Source organism: Oncorhynchus mykiss, chromosome 13, assembly GCF_057628025.1.
Source record: "Oncorhynchus mykiss isolate SJ-2025 chromosome 13, ASM5762802v1, whole genome shotgun sequence".
NCBI classification, from domain to species: domain Eukaryota; kingdom Metazoa; phylum Chordata; class Actinopteri; order Salmoniformes; family Salmonidae; genus Oncorhynchus; species Oncorhynchus mykiss.
The window spans coordinates 73244267-73262038 of NC_143034.1; the positions used below are offsets into that span (position 1 = coordinate 73244267).

A 17772-nucleotide genomic window follows, 5' to 3' on the forward strand; every position below is an offset into this window, starting at 1 on the left:
ACCTGGCTGATGGCATTGTGACAGTAGGCTGTAGGTTGTTTTACCTGGCTGATGGCATTGTTACAGCAGGCTGTAGGTTGTTTTACCTGGCTGATGGCATTGTGACAGCAGGCTGTAGGTTGTTTTACCTGGCTGATGGCATTGTGACAGCAGGCTGTAGGCTGTTTTACCTGGCTGATGGCATTGAGATATGACACAGCAGGCTGTAGGTTGTATTACCTGGCTGATGGCATTGTGATATGACACAGCAGGCTGTAGGTTGTTTTACCTGGCTGATGGCATTGTGACAGCAGGATGTAGGTTGTTTTACCTGGCTGATGGCATTGTGAAAGCAGGCTGTAGGCTGTTTTACCTGGCTGATGGCATTGTGACTGCAGGCTGTAGGTTGTTTTACCTGGCTGATGGCATTGTGACAGCAGGCTGTAGGTTGTTTTACCTGGCTGATGGCATTGTGACAGCAGGCTGTAGGTTGTTTTACCTGGCTGATGGCATTGTGATATGACACAGCAGGCTGTAGGTTGTTTTACCTGGCTGATGGCATTGTGACAGCAGGCTGTAGGCTGTTTTACCTGGCTGATGGCATTGTGATATGACACAGCAGGCTGTAGGTTGTATTACCTGGCTGATGGCATTGTGATATGACACAGCAGGCTGTAGGTTGTTTTACCTGGCTGAGGGCATTGTGACAGCAGGCTGTAGGTTGTTTTACCTGGCTGATGGCATTGTGACAGCTGGCTGTAGGTTGTTTTACCTGGCTGATGGCATTGTGACAGCAGGCTGTAGGCTGTTTTACCTGGCTGATGGCATTGTGATATGACACAGCAGGCTGTAGGTTGTATTACCTGGCTGATGGCATTGTGATATGACACAGCAGGATGTAGGTTGTTTTACCTGGCTGATGGCATTGTGACAGCAGGCTGTAGGTTGTTTTACCTGGCTGATGGCATTGTGACAGCTGGCTGTAGGTTGTTTTACCTGGCTGATGGCATTGTGACAGCAGGCTGTAGGTTGTTTTACCTGGCTGATGGCATTGTGACAGCAGGCTGTAGGTTGTTTTACCTGGCTGATGGCATTGTGACAGCAGGCTGTAGGTTGTTTTACCTGGCTGATAGCATTGAGATATGACACAGCAGGCTGTAGGCTGTATTACCTGGCTGATGGCATTGTGACAGCAGGCTGTAGGCTGTTTTACCTGGCTGATGGCATTGTGACAGCAGGATGTAGGTTGTTTTACCTGGCTGATGGCATTGTGACAGCAGGCTGTAGGTTGTTTTACCTGGCTGATGGCATTGTGACAGCAGGCTGTAGGCTGTTTTACCTGGCTGATGGCATTGAGATATGACACAGCAGGCTGTAGGTTGTATTACCTGGCTGATGGCATTGTGATATGACACAGCAGGCTGTAGGTTGTTTTACCTGGCTGATGGCATTGTGACAGCAGGATGTAGGTTGTTTTACCTGGCTGATGGCATTGTGACAGCAGGCTGTAGGTTGTTTTACCTGGCTGATGGCATTGTGACAGCTGGCTGTAGGTTGTTTTACCTGGCTGATGGCATTGTGACAGCAGGCTGTAGGTTGTTTTACCTGGCTGATGGCATTGTGACAGCAGGCTGTAGGTTGTTTTACCTAGCTGATGGCATTGTGATATGACACAGCAGGCTGTAGGTTGTTTTACCTGGCTGATGGCATTGTGACAGCAGGCTATTGGTTGTATTACCTGGCTGATGGCATTGAGATATAACACAGCAGGCTGTAGGCTGTATTACCTGGCTGATGGCATTGTGACAGCAGGCTGTAGGCTGTTTTACCTGGCTGATGGCTTTGTGACAGCAGGATGTAGGTTGTTTTACCTGGCTGATGGCATTGTGACAGCAGGCTGTAGGTTGTTTTACCTGGCTGATGGCATTGTGACAGCAGGCTGTAGGTTGTATTACCTGGCTTATAGCATTGTGATATGACACAGCAGGATGTAGGTTGTTTTACCTGGCTGATGGCATTGTGACAGCAGGCTGTAGGTTTTATTACCTGACTGATGGCATTGTGACAGCTGGCTGTAGGTTGTTTTACCTGGCTGATGGCATTGTGGCAGCTGGCTGTAGGTTGTTTTACCTGGCTGATGGCATTGTGATGTGACACAGTAGGCTGTAGGTTGTTTTACCTGGCTGATGGCATTGTGATATGACACAGCAGGCTGTAGGTTGTTTTACCTGGCTGATGGCATTGTGACAGCAGGCTGTAGGTTGTTTTACCTGGCTGATGGCATTGTGACAGCAGGCTGTAGGTTGTTTTACCTGGCTGAAGTTCATTGTGACAGCAGACTGTAGGTTGTATTACCTGGCAACAGTGATACTGATCTCTTGCAGTAGTTCCCATACAGTTGTGTCTAGTGCACCCTATGAGGTCTAGTGCACCCTATGGGTCCTAGTGCACCCTATGAGGTCTAGTGCACCCTATGGGTCCTAGTGCACCCTATGGGTCCTAGTGCACCCTACGGGTCCTAGTGCACCCTATGGGTCCTAGTGCACCCTATGGGTCCTAGTGCACCCTATGGGTCCTAGTGCACCCTATGGGGTCTAGTGCATCCTATGGAGTCTAGTGCACCCTATGGGTCCTAGTGCACCCTATGGGTCCTAGTGCACCCTATGGAGTCTAGTGCATCCTATGGGGTCTAGTGCATCCTATGGAGTCTAGTGCATCCTATGGGGTCTAGTGCATCCTATGGGGTCTAGTGCACCCTATGGGGTCTAGTGCATCCTATGGGGTCTAGTGCATCCTATGGGGTCTAGTGCATCCTATGGGGTCTAGTGCACCCTATGGGGTCTAGTGCATCCTATGGAGTCTAGTGCACCCTATGGAGTCTAGTGCATCCTATGGGGTCTAGTGCACCCTATGGGGTCTAGTGCATCATATGGAGTCTAGTGCACCCTATGGGGTCTAGTGCATCCTATGGGGTCTAGTGCACCCTATGGGGTCTAGTGCATCCTATGGAGTCTAGTGCATCCTATGGAGTCTAGTGCATCCTATGGAGTCTAGTGCACCCTATGGAGTCTAGTGCATCCTATGGGGTCTAGTGCACCCTATGGGGTCTAGTGCATCCTATGGAGTCTAGTGCATCCTATGGGGTCTAGTGCACCCTATGGGGTCTAGTGCATCCTATGGAGTCTAGTGCACCCTATGGAGTCTAGTGCATCCTATGGGGTCTAGTGCACCCTATGGGGTCTGGTGCATCCTATGGGGTCTAGTGCATCCTATGGAGTCTAGTGCACCCTATGGGGTCTAGTGCACCCTATGGGTCCTAGTGCATCCTATGAGGTCTAGTGCACCCTATGGAGTCTAGTGCATCCTATGGGGTCTAGTGCATCCTATGGAGTCTAGTGCACACTATGGGTCCTAGTGCACCCTATGGGTCCTAGTGCATCCTATGAGGTCTAGTGCACCCTATGGAGTCTAGTGCACCCTATGGGTCCTAGTGCATCCTATGGGGTCTAGTGCACCCTATGGGTCCTAGTGCACCCTATGGGTCCTAGTGCATCCTATGGGGTCTAGTGCACCCTATGGGTCCTAGTGCATCCTATGGGGTCTAGTGCACCCTATGGGTCCTAGTGCATCCTATGAGGTCTAGTGCACCCTATGGAGTCTAGTGCACCCTATGGGTCCTAGTGCATCCTATGAGGTCTAGTGCACCCTATGGAGTCTAGTGCACCCTATGAGGTCTAGTGCATCCTATGGAGTCTAGTGCACCCTATGGAGTCTAGTGCACCCTATGAGGTCTAGTGCACCCTATGGAGTCTAGTGCACCCTATGGAGTCTAGTGCACCCTATGAGGTCTAGTGCACCCTATGGGGTCTAGTGCATCCTATGGGTCCTAGTGCATCCTATGGAGTCTAGTGCATCCTATGGAGTCTAGTGCACCCTATGGGGTCTAGTGCACCCTATGGGCCCTGGTCCAAAGTAGTGCACTGTTACAGTATGGGGAATAGGGTGCATTTGTGGACAGAGAAGAGCCCTAGCACAAGGGTGTACCGGTAGTGCAATTCTCCCTCTTATGAGGGAGTGAAATGAGTTTGGAAAAAGTGATTTTAGGAATATTTTTCATATGCAATCTTCAAATGTCTAAAGTCAGATTCAGATAGGAGTCACACAATAACATGGTCTCTGTGGTGGAACATTTTTTCTGAATCAAGTTGCCTGATTTCAGATGGAAACTCTTCTTGCAAATCTTGTAAACGTCTTTAAACGAACTATTATATTAATCTGACTATCCACAACAATCGTATTTTTGTGAGCATGTAACCATAGTCATTGATGGTAGGAGTATTATCCATTCTCATAGCCTCCTCTACACAACTCTTTGGTGTGCGGTTTACAGTATGTCAATTGTGTGTGACTGTGTGTGTGTGTGTGACTGTGAGTGTGTGTGTGACTGTGAGTGTGTGTGTGACTGTGACACACACACACACACACACACCACAGATACCACTGTGTTGGGAGGATTTCTGCAACAGTGGCTGTGTTATTCTCTAAATCTGATGATATCCCTCAACGGGCTCTAATCGTTGCATTTCAAGTCGTTTTTTCTCCCCGTGTTTAAAAAGCAGTTAGTTGTATAATTAGAAGAGTAATAATGGAAATCAATGGAATGGAAAGACAGAGGTTAATTAAACACAGTCTTCTCCCAAATGGCACCCTATTCCCTGTATAGCGCACTCCTTTTGACCAGGGTCCATAGGGAAGTAGAGCACCCTAAAGGGAACAGAGTGCCATTTGGAATCCAGACATAAGTCTTCCAGCTGGAATAATGTCCAGTTGTCTAGACAGCAGGAGAGAATAACAGGTATAACAAACAGACAGACAGATTTAACAGACAGACATGTATAATAGACAGACAGACAGGCATAACAGACAGACAGGTATAACATTCTCTCTCTTCACCATGGCTACCTCATCATCTTATGAGTTCTGACTGTTGGGCTGAACTTACGAGGCATGTATAGGTTACATTCTTCAAGAATCAATGGGTATTTAACATGCATTTAATAGTTCAAAACAGTTTGCTCCTTTAAAGATCATTACATAACACCTAGCAGTACTCTGGTAATGATAAGATCTGGTTTCCTCTGCTAGATAACACCTAGCAGTACTCTGGTAATGATAACATATGTTTTCCTTTGCTAGATAACACCTAGCAGTACTTTGGTAATGATGAGATGTGGTTTCCTCTGAGTAGCTGGAGGATTGACATGTAAGATCAGAGCTAGCAGAGATGGTAAAATACCACAGATAAAAACATGTTGACGATGAAAAACAGGTATCTATTTTAAATGACAGAGCATGCACAGACCAGCTGGCTGGAGTGTTTACGGACATATTCAATCTCCCCCTCTCCCAGTCTGCTGTCCCTACTTGCTTCAAGATGTCCACCATTGTTCCCGTACCCAAATCAAATCAAATCAAATGTATTTATATAGCCCTTCGTACATCAGCTGATATCTCAAAGTGCTGTACAGAAACCCAGCCTAAAACCCCAAACAGCAAGCAATGCAGGTGTAGAAGCACGGTGGCTAGGAAAAACTCCCTAGAAAGGCCGAAACCTAGAGAGGAACCAGGCTATGTGGGGTGGCCAGTCCTCTTCTGGCTGTGCCGGGTGGAGATTATAACAGAACATGGCCAAGATGTTCAAATGTTCATGAGTGACCAGCATGGTCCAATAATAATAAGGCAGAACAGTTGAAACTGGAGCAGCAGCACGGCCAGGTGGACTGAGGACAGCAAGGAGTCATCATGTCAGGTAGTCTTGAGGCACGGTCCTAGGGCTCAGGTCCTCCGAGAGAGAGAAAGAAACAGAGAACGAGAGAATTAGAGAGAGCACACTTAAATTAGCCCCCCGACACATAAACTACTGCAGCATAAATACTGGAGGCTGAGACAGGAGGGGTCAGGAGACACTGTGGCCCCATCCGAAGACACCCCCGGACAGGGCCAAACAGGAAGGATATAACCCCACCCACTTTGCCAAAGCACAGCCCCCTAGAGGGATATCTAGAGGGATATCTTCAACCACCAACTTACCATCCTGAGACCCAAGAAAGCAAAGGTAACTAACTGAACTAAATGACGGGCCAAAGCACTCACCTCTGTCATCATGAAGTGCTTTGAGAGACAAGTCAAGGATCATATCACCTCTACCTTACCTGTCATCCTAGACCCACTTCAATTTGCTTACCGCCCCAATAGATCCACAGACGGTGCAATCACCATCACACTGCACACTGCCCTAACCCATCTGGACAAGAGGAATGCCTATGTAAGATTGCTGTTCATTGACTACAGCTCAGCCTTCAACACCATAGTACCCTCCAAGCTCATCATTAAGCTCGGGGCCCTGGGTCTGAACTCCGCCCTGTGCAACTGGGTCCTGGATTTCCTGACAGGCCGCCTGGTGAAGGTAGGAAACAACACTTCCACTTCGCTGATCCTCAACACTGGGGCCCCACAAGGGTGCATGCTCAGCCCCCTCCTGTACTCCCTGTTCACCCATGACTGCGTGGCCGAGCATGTCTCCAACTCAATCATCAAGTTTGCAGACGACACAACAGTAGTAGGCCTGATTACCAAGAACAACGAGAGCCCACATGGAGGAGGTGAGGCCCTGGCGGAGTGGTGTCAGGAAAATAACCTCTCCCTCAATGTCGACAAAACGATGGGGCTGATGGTGGACTTCAGGAGACAGCAGAGGGAGCACGCCTCCATCCACATCGACGGGACCGCAGTGGAGAAGGTGAAAAGCTTCAAGTTCCTCGGCGTACACATTACTGACAATCTGAAATGGTCCATCCACACAGACAATGTGGTGAAGAAGGCTGAACAGCACCTCTTCAACCTCAGCAGGCTGAAGAAATTCAGCTTGGCCCCTAAGACCCACAAACCTTTACAGATGCACCATTGAGAGCATCCTGTCGGGCTGAATCACCGACTGGTAAACCAACTACACCGCCCACAACCGCACGGCTCTCCAGAGGTTGGTGCGGTCTGTCCAACGCATCACCTGGGGCACAGGAAGTCACAAGAAGGCCAAAAAGATAATTAAGGACATCATCCACCCGAGCCCCGGCCTGTTCCCCCTACTATCATCTAGAAGGTGAGATCAGTACGGGTGCATCAAAGCTGGGACCGAGAGACTGAAAAACAGCTTCTCTCTCAAGGCCATCAGACTGTTAAATAGCCATCACTTGCCGACTACCACCCGGTTACGCAACCCAATGTACATAGACATGGAATCACTGGTCACTTTAATAACGGAACACTGGTCACTTTAATAATGGAACACTGGTCACTTTAATAATGGAACACTGGTCACTTTAATAATGGAACACTGGTCACTTTAATAATGGAACACGGGTCACTTTAATAATGGACCACTAGTCACTTTAATAATGGAACACTGGTCCCTTTAATAATGGAACACTGGTCACTTTAATAATGGAACACTGGTCACTTTAATAATGGAACACTGGTAACTTTAATAATGGAACACTGGTCACTTTAATAATGGAACACTGGTCACTTTAATAATGGAACACGGGTCACTTTAATAATGGAACACTGGTCACTTTAATAATGGAACACTGGTCACTATAATAATGGAACACTGGTCACTTTAATAATGGAACACTGGTCCCTTTAATAATGGAACACTGGTCACTTTAATAATGGAACACTGGTCACTTTAATAATGGAACACTGGTCACTTTAATAATGGAACACGGGTCACTTTATTAATGGAACACTGGTCACTTTATTAATGGAACACGGGCCACTTTAGTAATGGAACACTGGTCACTTTAATAATGGAACACGGGTCACTTTAATAATGGAACACTGTCACTTTAATAATGGAACACGGGTCACTTTAATAATGGAACACTAGTCACTTTAATAATGGAACACTCGTCACTTTAATAATGGAACACTGGTCCCTTTAATAATGGAACACTGGTCACTTTAATAATGGAACACGGGTCACTTTAATAATGGAACACTGTCACTTTAATAATGGAACACGGGTCACTTTAATAATGGAACACTAGTCACTTTAATAATGGAACACTGGTCACTTTAACAATGGAACATGGGTCACTTTAATAATGGAACACGGGTCACTTTAATAATGGAACACTGGTCACTTTAATAATGTTCACATACTGTTTTACTCATGTCAGATATACATACTGTACTCTACTGTATTCTATTTAATGCCACTCCGACATAGCTCGTCCTAATATTTATATATTTCTTATTTCCATTCTTTTACTTTTAGATTAGTGTGCATTGAGGTGAATTGTTAGATATTACTGCACTGTTGGAGCTAGCATTTCGCTACACCCGCAATAACATCTGCTAAATATCTGTGTGACCAATACAATTTGATTTGATTTGAAGGGTGGGCGGGTGCAACTTCATTTTTAGAAACATTTTCTTCACGTTTTGTCCCCTGTGCACAGTGGATGTGGTTTACAATGGAAGCTACCTGCTGCAGTGTATCTCAGAGTTCTGTGAACAGGCGTGTGCACAGTGGATGTGGTTTACAATGGAAGCTACCTGCTGCAGTATATCTCAGAGTTCTGTGAACAGGTGTGTCTACAGTGGATGTGGTTTACAATGGAAGCTACCTGCTGCAGTATATCTCAGAGTTCTGTGAACAGGCGTGTGCACAGTGGATGTGGTTTACAATGGAAGCTACCTGCTGCAGTGTATCTCAGAGTTCTGTGAACAGGCGTGTCTACAGTGGATGTGGTTTACAATGGAAGCTACCTGCTGCAGTATATCTCAGTTCTGTGAACAGGTGTGTCTACAGTGGATGTGGTTTACAATGGAAGCTACCTGCTGCAGTATATCTCAGAGTTCTGTGAACAGGCGTGTCTACAGTGGATGTGGTTTACAATGGAAGCTACCTGCTGCAGTGTATCTCAGAGTTCTGTGAACAGGCGTGTGCACAGTGGATGTGGTTTACAATGGAAGCTACCTGCTGCAGTATATCTCAGAGTTCTGTGAACAGGCGTGTGCACAGTGGATGTGGTTTACAATGGAAGCTACCTGCTGCAGTGTATCTCAGAGTTCTGTGAACAGGCGTGTGCACAGTGGATGTGGTTTACAATGGAAGCTAATCTGTCGTTCTGCCCCTGAACAGGCAGTTAACCCACTGTTCCCAGGCCGTCATTGAAAATAAGAATTTGTTCTTAACTGACTTGCCTGGTTAAATAAAGGTAAAATAAAAAAAAATAAAAAATCCAGTTTGCTACAGTAGGAAAATAATCCTGCAGCAACAGGAAATGTGAATTATTATGTGGATTGTAATTAATGGATGTTTTTGTAGGGGTTGATACGTTTTTCAGAAGGGAGTATGAAGTCTGAAAGTCCTAAGTGGAAATGACAAACTTCAGAAGCCTTTTTAACCCTCAAAAAAGTTATCCTGCTACAGGGTGATCAAATTAAGATCATACATCTGTATGTAGTATTGAAGTCAATTTTGTCAATCAATTCAACATAGAACTCTTATATTTAACATTGTGTATTCTGGCAGCAGAAAGTTCAATTTGTGCTGAGTCTAAGTATTTCTGTTTCTACTGAAATGTACTTTGTGCCAGAGTACAGATGTAGGATCTTAATTTGATCACTCTTTTGTTGTTTCTTCCTCTCTTCTAACATACATCAGGTCTTACAAGGTGGACATTTCCTTACTGCTAAAGTTTCACCTCAGAACCTTAAAATCACATCCATCTTCCTCTCTCTTTTTACTCAGCTCTGTCCACACCCTCCTCTTTCTTCTTCAGTCTCTTCCCTCGCCCCTTTAGTCTTCTCTGTTTCCTCTCTCTCCTCACTCACTTCCCTTGTCTATCCTCTCTCTTCCCTCTCCACTTTCTTCCTCACTCTCCTCTCTCCTCTTCCACTCTGCTGCTCTGCTGTCCCTCTGTCTGGGCTGCAGTCCTCTGGGTCTTCAGGGAAGTCTGGTCTCTTCTTCTCCTGGTCTTCAGGTTCACAGTGATCACAGCACAGACCATCCCCAGCAGAGCACAGCCCATCAGTGAAGAGTACACTCTGTAGAACGTGGAGTTGATGCCAAACGGGTCCCACACCAGCAAGAGGGTCTTAGTTACTGAGACGCACATCCCTTCATAGAAGACAGCACACCAGTACTCCCCACTGTCCGCCAGTGAGAGGTTAGAGAGGACCAGAAAGGAGGGAGGGTGAGATGCATTCATTCGGCCATCCAAGTCTTGGGGCAAGTTTTTTAGTCGTAATCTTGTGTCCAGAATGGCATCGTCCACCTGAGCAGTCCGTCTGTACCACACCACCCTGTTAGACTCAGTGAGATTATAGTTACAGCCGAGAACAACCTCTTCTCCCTCTGAGAAAAACTCTGTGAGAGGCTCAGCCTTGGGGCACACCAGGAGATCATATTCTTTTATGTATTCAGCCTTTTTGGGGGGTTTACCAGAGCATTCATACCACCCTGAGTGGTTGAGCATCAGTGATGGAATGACCAGGGAGAAGTTCCCTGACGTTCTTCCGTCTGTCAGGTACATCTGCTTCCCTCCGCTAGTGAGATGACTGGGGACCCATCTGATGTATCCAAAGCGGCTGGTTAACCACACCGTCTCTGTCCCTTTGGGGTCATGGTTAAAGCAGGGCAGTACAGCCTCGTCTCCTACTGCGAGAACAACATACTGTCTCTTTCGCCTTGTATAAAATAGATGTCTAGAAACACAAAGCTGTCCCTCCAGTATCATGCACATGTAATATGACTTCAGATCCTCCATAGTAACGTTGATGAGGAGACAGAAGCTTTTCTCAACCAACTGCTCTCTACCGTCCAGTCTAGGGGCAGAGTCTCTCTCCCTAAACCATCTGACTGTCGTGTTGGCACCACTCCTTGTACCCTCACACTGCAGCTTTACTGTCTCTCCTAAATGAACATGCAGAATCGTTTTTTCATTTGATCCACTGCAGACTAGGAGGTCCTTGCTGTCCCGGTGTGACACCCTGCCATCTGTCCAACACTCCATCCTGTACCGTCCAGAGTCTGACTGAGTGAGACTGTTGACATAGAGAAGTGGTTTCTCCAGTACCAGTCGATCCCTAAACTCAGCAGCCAGGGTGGAATTCTCAAGTGGGTTTGAAGTGTTCCACAGCAGCAGGCTCTCTCCAGCTGAGGATCTGAACATCAAACAGTATTCACCGTATTCACCATAATAATTTATGTTTAACAAGATATGGTATTCCCCTTCTTTCTTGATGTCCTGGTCTGTAAGGACGGTTCTGATCAGAACAGCCAGTAGAATGCCGAGCTTCATGACCCAAGCCATTCTACTCTGAGAAGTCTGTCTGCCTGGTAATGCACACTGCTGCACACTGCTGTTTCTGCTTCGTTTAGGTCCCAACGTACAAGTCAGTGATCTTATATGAGTGATTATGACACCTCTCTCTCTCTCTCGCTGATCATATCTATTCATCTGAATTGCTGAAGGCTGGAAGTGTCAGAGTAGAGTTAGCAGAATACCACACATAAAAACAAGGGTGAACTTTGTGGTTTGAAGGTTCTACATCTTTTAGGTTGATCCTAATATTCTCTCCCTGCAGACACACAGGACATGCAGTACTGCTTGGTTCATCTCTGACTCAGCATTAATCTATATTATTAAACTTGAAAAATAGGTAAATTGTTTCAGGTTATTCCGGTGGTTCCCAATCTGGGGGTCGTGACCCCATGTGGGGTAGCCTGATATGAAAATGGGTTTGCGGGAGAATTTCCTGAAAAACAACATACATATTATAATATATATTTGTATCTCAAAATCATTGTAATGTGGTTAACATAAAAAATATAAATGACAATTATTCAAATATAAAATATAAAATTCAACCAAGAGAGCGCCCTTAGATCATATTGACTAAAAACAGTCTCCATAGGATCGAATGGTGGGCTTTTATACACCATCTATGGTGGGACGGTGGGCAGGCCTCTGCTCTCTAGTTATTAATGTGTCTGCCTCTGCCATATAGACACATTGTATGTGCAGAGAGCAACTGGCGGCAAAAGAGCTGTTCACAGAACTCTGAGATATACTGCAGCAGGTAGCTTCCATTGTAAACCACATCCACTGTGCACACGCCTGTTCACAGAACTCTGAGATATACTGCAGCAGGTAGCTTCCATTGTAAACCACATCCACTGTGCACACGTCTGTTCACAGAACTCTGAGATATACTGCAGCAGGTAGCTTCCATTGTAAACCACATCCACTGTGCACACGCCTGTTCACAGAACTCTGAGATATACTGCAGCAGGTAGCTTCCATTGTAAACCACATCCACTGTAGACACGCCTGTTCACAGAACTCTGAGATATACTGCAGCAGGTAGCTTCCATTGTAAACCACATCCACTGTGCACACGCCTGTTCACAGAACTCTGAGATATACTGCAGCAGGTAGCTTCCATTGTAAACCACATCCACTGTGCACACGCCTGTTCACAGAACTCTGAGATACACTGCAGCAGGTAGCTTCCATTGTAAACCACATCCACTGTAGACACGCCTGTTCACAGAACTCTGAGATATACTGCAGCAGGTAGCTTCCATTGTAAACCACATCCACTGTAGACACACCTGTTCACAGAACTGAGATATACTGCAGCAGGTAGCTTCCATTGTAAACCACATCCACTGTAGACACGCCTGTTCACAGAACTCTGAGATATACTGCAGCAGGTAGCTTCCATTGTAAACCACATCCACTGTGCACACGCCTGTTCACAGAACTCTGAGATATACTGCAGCAGGTAGCTTCCATTGTAAACCACATCCACTGTGCACACGCCTGTTCACAGAACTCTGAGATATACTGCAGCAGGTAGCTTCCATTGTAAACCACATCCACTGTAGACACGCCTGTTCACAGAACTCTGAGATATACTGCAGCAGGTAGCTTCCATTGTCAACCACATCCACTGTGCACACGCCTGTTCACAGAACTCTGAGATATACTGCAGCAGGTAGCTTCCATTGTAAACCACATCCACTGTGCACACGCCTGTTCACAGAACTCTGAGATATACTGCAGCAGGTAGCTTCCATTGTAAACCACATCCACTGTAGACACGCCTGTTCACAGAACTCTGAGATATACTGCAGCAGGTAGCTTCCATTGTAAACCACATCCACTGTAGACACGCCTGTTCACAGAACTCTGAGATACACTGCAGCAGGTAGCTTCCATTGTAAACCACATCCACTGTAGACACGCCTGTTCACAGAACTCTGAGATACACTGCAGCAGGTAGCTTCCATTGTAAACCACATCCACTGTGCACACGCCTGTTCACAGAACTATGTGGAGACATGGGATCAGAGCATGACGATGTTCTATTTCACACAGAGGCTTGGTGGTTGTCGAGGGGGAGTCTTGGAAAGATTTTTCACGTTAAGAGAGGAACTGTTGTCATTCAAAATGAATGTAAAAACACAGATTTGCTTGACTTTCTGTGTAATGAAAAGAAAATGTGTCTCCTTGCCTATATAACAGACATATTTGGGAAACTGAACGAATTGAATGCAAGCATGCAGGGGATATACAACAACATTCTACAGGTGAGTGACTGAATCAGTGGATTCAGAGGAAACAATTCTTATTGGAGAGAGTGTTTCAAAGCGAACCCCGCCCCCTTCCCTCGGCTGTGCATGTTTCTAACAGAAAACAGCATCAGTAATTGTCCAACACCAGGGATGACTGCTCACCTCCCACGTTTGGAAGAGCTCTTTGGGACCTACTTCCCAATCCGTTTGACTGTGATCCTGGCTCAGTTGACATGCCGGTAAAATCGAATAGCTGATTGAGCTGTCATTTGACCGAATTCTGACCGACAACTCATTCACGGGTCACTACGGAGGAGTTTTTGTTTCTGACTCAAAGGGAATACTCTGCCGTCTCCGTCTGAGCACTAATGCAGCGTTTAAAACAACTGGGAACTCGCAACTTGAAAGTCGGAAAATCTCTGACTTCCGACTTTAGTGAGTTCAGGACAACTGGGAACTTTGAGAAAAATGAGCTCCGACGTTTTGAACAGTCATCCAACTAGGAATTCCAACTCGGGAACTCGGGCCTCTTTCAAGAACTCTGACTTCCAAAAATCGAATCAAATCCAACTTTATTTGTCACATGCACCGAAAACAACATGCGTAGGTAGACCTTACTGTGAAATGCTTATTTACAAGCCCTTAACCAACAGTGCAGTTCAAGAGGTGTTAAGAAAATATTTACCAAATAAACAAAAAATAATAAATAATAACACAATAAAATAACAATAACGAAGCTATATACAGGGTGTACCGGTACCGAGTCAGTGTGGAGGCTATATACAGGGGGTACCGGTACCGAGTCAGTGTGGAGGCTATATACAGGGGGTACCGGTACCGAGTCAGTGTGGAGGCTATATACAGGGTGTACTGGTACCGAGTCAGTGTGGAGGCTATATACAGGGGGTACCGGTACCGAGTCAGTGTGGAGGTTATATACAGGGGGTACCAGTACCGAGTCAGTGTGGAGGTTATATACAGGGGGTACTGGTACCGAGTCAGTGTGGAGGTTATATACAGGGGGTACCGGTACCGAGTCAGTGTGGAGGCTATATACAGGGGGTACCAGTACCGAGTCAGTGTGGAGGTTATATACAGGGGGTACCAGTACCGAGTCAGTGTGGAGGTTATATACAGGGGGTACTGGTACCGAGTCAGTGTGGAGGCTATATACAGGGGGTACCGGTACAGAGTCAATGTGGAGGCTATATACAGGGGGTACCGGTACAGAGTCAATGTGGAGGCTATATACAGGGGGTACCGGTACAGAGTCAATGTGGAGGCTATATACAGGGGGTACCGGTACAGAGTCAATGTGGAGGCTATATACAGGGGGTACCGGTTCAGAGTCAGTGTGGAGGTTATATACAGGGGGTACCGGTACAGAGTCAATGTGGAGGCTATATACAGGAGGTACCGGTTCAGAGTCAGTGTGGAGGCTATATACAGGGGGTACCGGTACAGAGTCAGTGTGGAGGCTATATACAGGGGGTACCAGTACCGAGTCAGTGTGGAGGCTATATACAGGGGGTACCGGTACCGGGTCAGTGTGCGGGGGTACCTTGGCTTGGCTTGGAGGTACAGTATATGTCCTTGGTGCACAGGGTACTTGGACGTCTGTTCGAGCATGACCTGTACGTCAAGGCTGAGAAATGCCTGTTCTTCCAGCAGGCCGTCTCCTTCGCATTTCCACATCTGGGGTGGAGATGGAGAGTGACCGCATTTCAGCCATGCGTAATTGTCCGACTCCCACCATGGTAAAGGAGGTGCAGCGGTTTTTAGAGTTTGCCAATTACTACCGGAGATTTATCCGGGGTTTTGGCCAGGTGGCTGCTCCAATTACCTCACTGCTGAAGGGGGGTCCTGTACGTTTGCAGTGGTCGGCTGAGGTGGACAGGGCTTTTGGGCACCTAAGGGCTCTGTTGACCTCGGCTCCCGTGCTGGCCCATCCGGATCGCTTTTTGGTGTTCAAAATGGAGGTGGACGCGTCCGAGGCTGGGATAGGAGCCGTGCTCTCTCAGCGCTCGGGCACGCCACCGAAGCTCCGCCCCTGTACCTTCTCAAAGAAGCTCAGCCCGGCGGAGCAGAACTATGATGTGGGGGCCCGGGAGCTGTTGGCTGTGGTGAAGGCGTTGAAGGCATGGAGACATTGGCTTGAGGGGGCTGAACACCCTTTTCTCATCTGGACTGACCACCGCAACCTGGAGTAAATCCGGGCAGCTAGGAGACTGAATCCTCGTCAGGCAAGGTGGGCCATGTTCTTTACCCGTTTTCTGTTTACCCTGTCCTACAGACCCGGTTCCCAAAATGTTAAGGCAGACGCGCTGTCCCGGCTGTATGACACAGAGGAGCGGCCCATGGATCAGACTCCCATACTCCCGGCCTCCTGCCTGGTAGCACCGGTCGTGTGGGAACTGGACGCGGACATTGAGCAGGCGTTACGTACAGAACCCGCTCCCCTCCAGTGTCCCGTCGGGCAGCTGTCTGTCTGTCTGTCTGTCTGTCTGTCTGTCTGTCTAACACTGTGTGGAAGAACTACGAAGGAGAGCGAGAGAGGGGGAGAGAAAGAGGTTGAGACGGAGATGAGTGACAGAGAGAGAGAGACAGAGATAGAAAGAGAGTGAGACAGAGAGACAGAGAGATGAGAGAGAGCAAGAGGGAGAGAGAGAGAGGAGAGAGAGAGATACACAAAGAGAGAGATGCAGAGAGCGAGATCAGAGTGAGAGAGAGATGAGAGGCAGACATAAATGTTCCTGGCTTCGATTACAAGGACACATGAGGAGCAGAGCAACATCGTTCTCCATTCAGCTCCTCTTGTTGGGTGTTTTTATGTGGCAGTGGAGTGGAGAGGTTGAGAAGGGAGGGGAGAGGATAGGGAGTATGGTGAGGAGGGGGGAGCATGTGAGAGTGATTTAGTGTACTCCAGGAATATGGTCTGGATTCGTGTCTGTAGTCGCAATTTGGATTTGAGAGAGAGAGAGAGAGAACTGCAATCAGAGAGGCGGTAATCAATTTCTGGAGTGTCTGTCTGTCTGAGGAGAGGCTTTGGACTGGGGCCATGGAGGAACAGAACAGAACAGTCATATGGTCCACACTTGGGTTCAAACACTATTCAAAATCATTTCCCATACTTTTTCTGTGCTGATTGAGCTTGCCTGGCATCATTTAACCAATAGAATAGTCACTTGAAGGAATACTCCGCCCATATGGCACTCCAGGCAGACTAAAGCAAATGCTCAAAGTATTTGAAAGATTTCTAATAGTATTTGAACCCAGGTCTATCTTAGTCTATGCCGCTCTGACATTGCTCGTCCATATATTTATATATTCTTAATTCCATTCCTTTACTTAGACTTGTGTGTATTGTATATATGTTGTGTAATTGTTAGATACTACTTGTTAGATTTTACTGCACTGTTGGAGCTAGAAACACAAGCATTTCTCTACACCTGCAATAACATCTGCTAAACACGGGTAAGTGACCAATACAATTTGATTTGCCTGGTCCATCGTGGTCTGGTCCATCGTGGTCTGGTCCATCGTGGTCTGGTCCATCGTGGTCTAGTCCATCGTGGTCTGGTCCATCGTGGTCTGGTCCATCGTGGTCTGGTCCATCGTGGTCTGGTCCATCGTGGTCTGGTCCATCATGATCTGGTCCATCATGATCTGGTCCATCATAGCCCTGCGGCTTCCTTGCACAAACACAATATACACTACTCAAACACAATATACACTACTCAAACACAATATACACTACTCAAACACAACATACAATATACACTGCCAAAACACAACATACACTGTTCAAAGCACAGGGAGCCATTTAACTGGGATTGTAATGCTCTGTTAGGCATCATGTGGTGGTTTATGTGTCTATTTGGGCGTTTTGTGGCTTTTTCCATTCATGTATGATGCTGTTCACGTCCTGTTGGTCTGCTGGACAGAATGATCCATGGGGGAGTCAATTAGACTGGAATCAGTAAAAATACATGTTCTGATCTAAAGTATCTAAAAAAACATCTCGTAATCTCTTTAAGTAACTCAAATCTAAACATTCATCTTCTGTAATGTATTCACAATTAAATCAGGTATTTGTGCTAGCTACGTTTATCAGGACGTTTCATTGGCTACTTTATTTC

General features: G+C 46.7%; 1 protein-coding gene across 1 annotated transcript; it reads right to left on the reverse strand.

Annotated features, from left to right (window-relative positions):
* Window positions 1–9290: 9290 nt before the first annotated feature.
* LOC149979008 (uncharacterized) lies at window positions 9291–11453 on the reverse strand. Its single transcript, XM_090194481.1, has one exon. It carries the CDS (start codon window positions 11361–11363, stop codon window positions 9924–9926), a length of 1440 nt encoding a protein of 479 aa, XP_090050607.1. The 5' UTR covers window positions 11364–11453; the 3' UTR covers window positions 9291–9923.
* Window positions 11454–17772: the final 6319 nt, after the last annotated feature.

Coding starts and splice junctions, on each gene's coding strand:
- LOC149979008 (XM_090194481.1), bottom strand. CDS start 11,363: ATGGCTTGGGTCATGAAGCTCGGCATTCTACTGGCTGTTCTGATCAGA.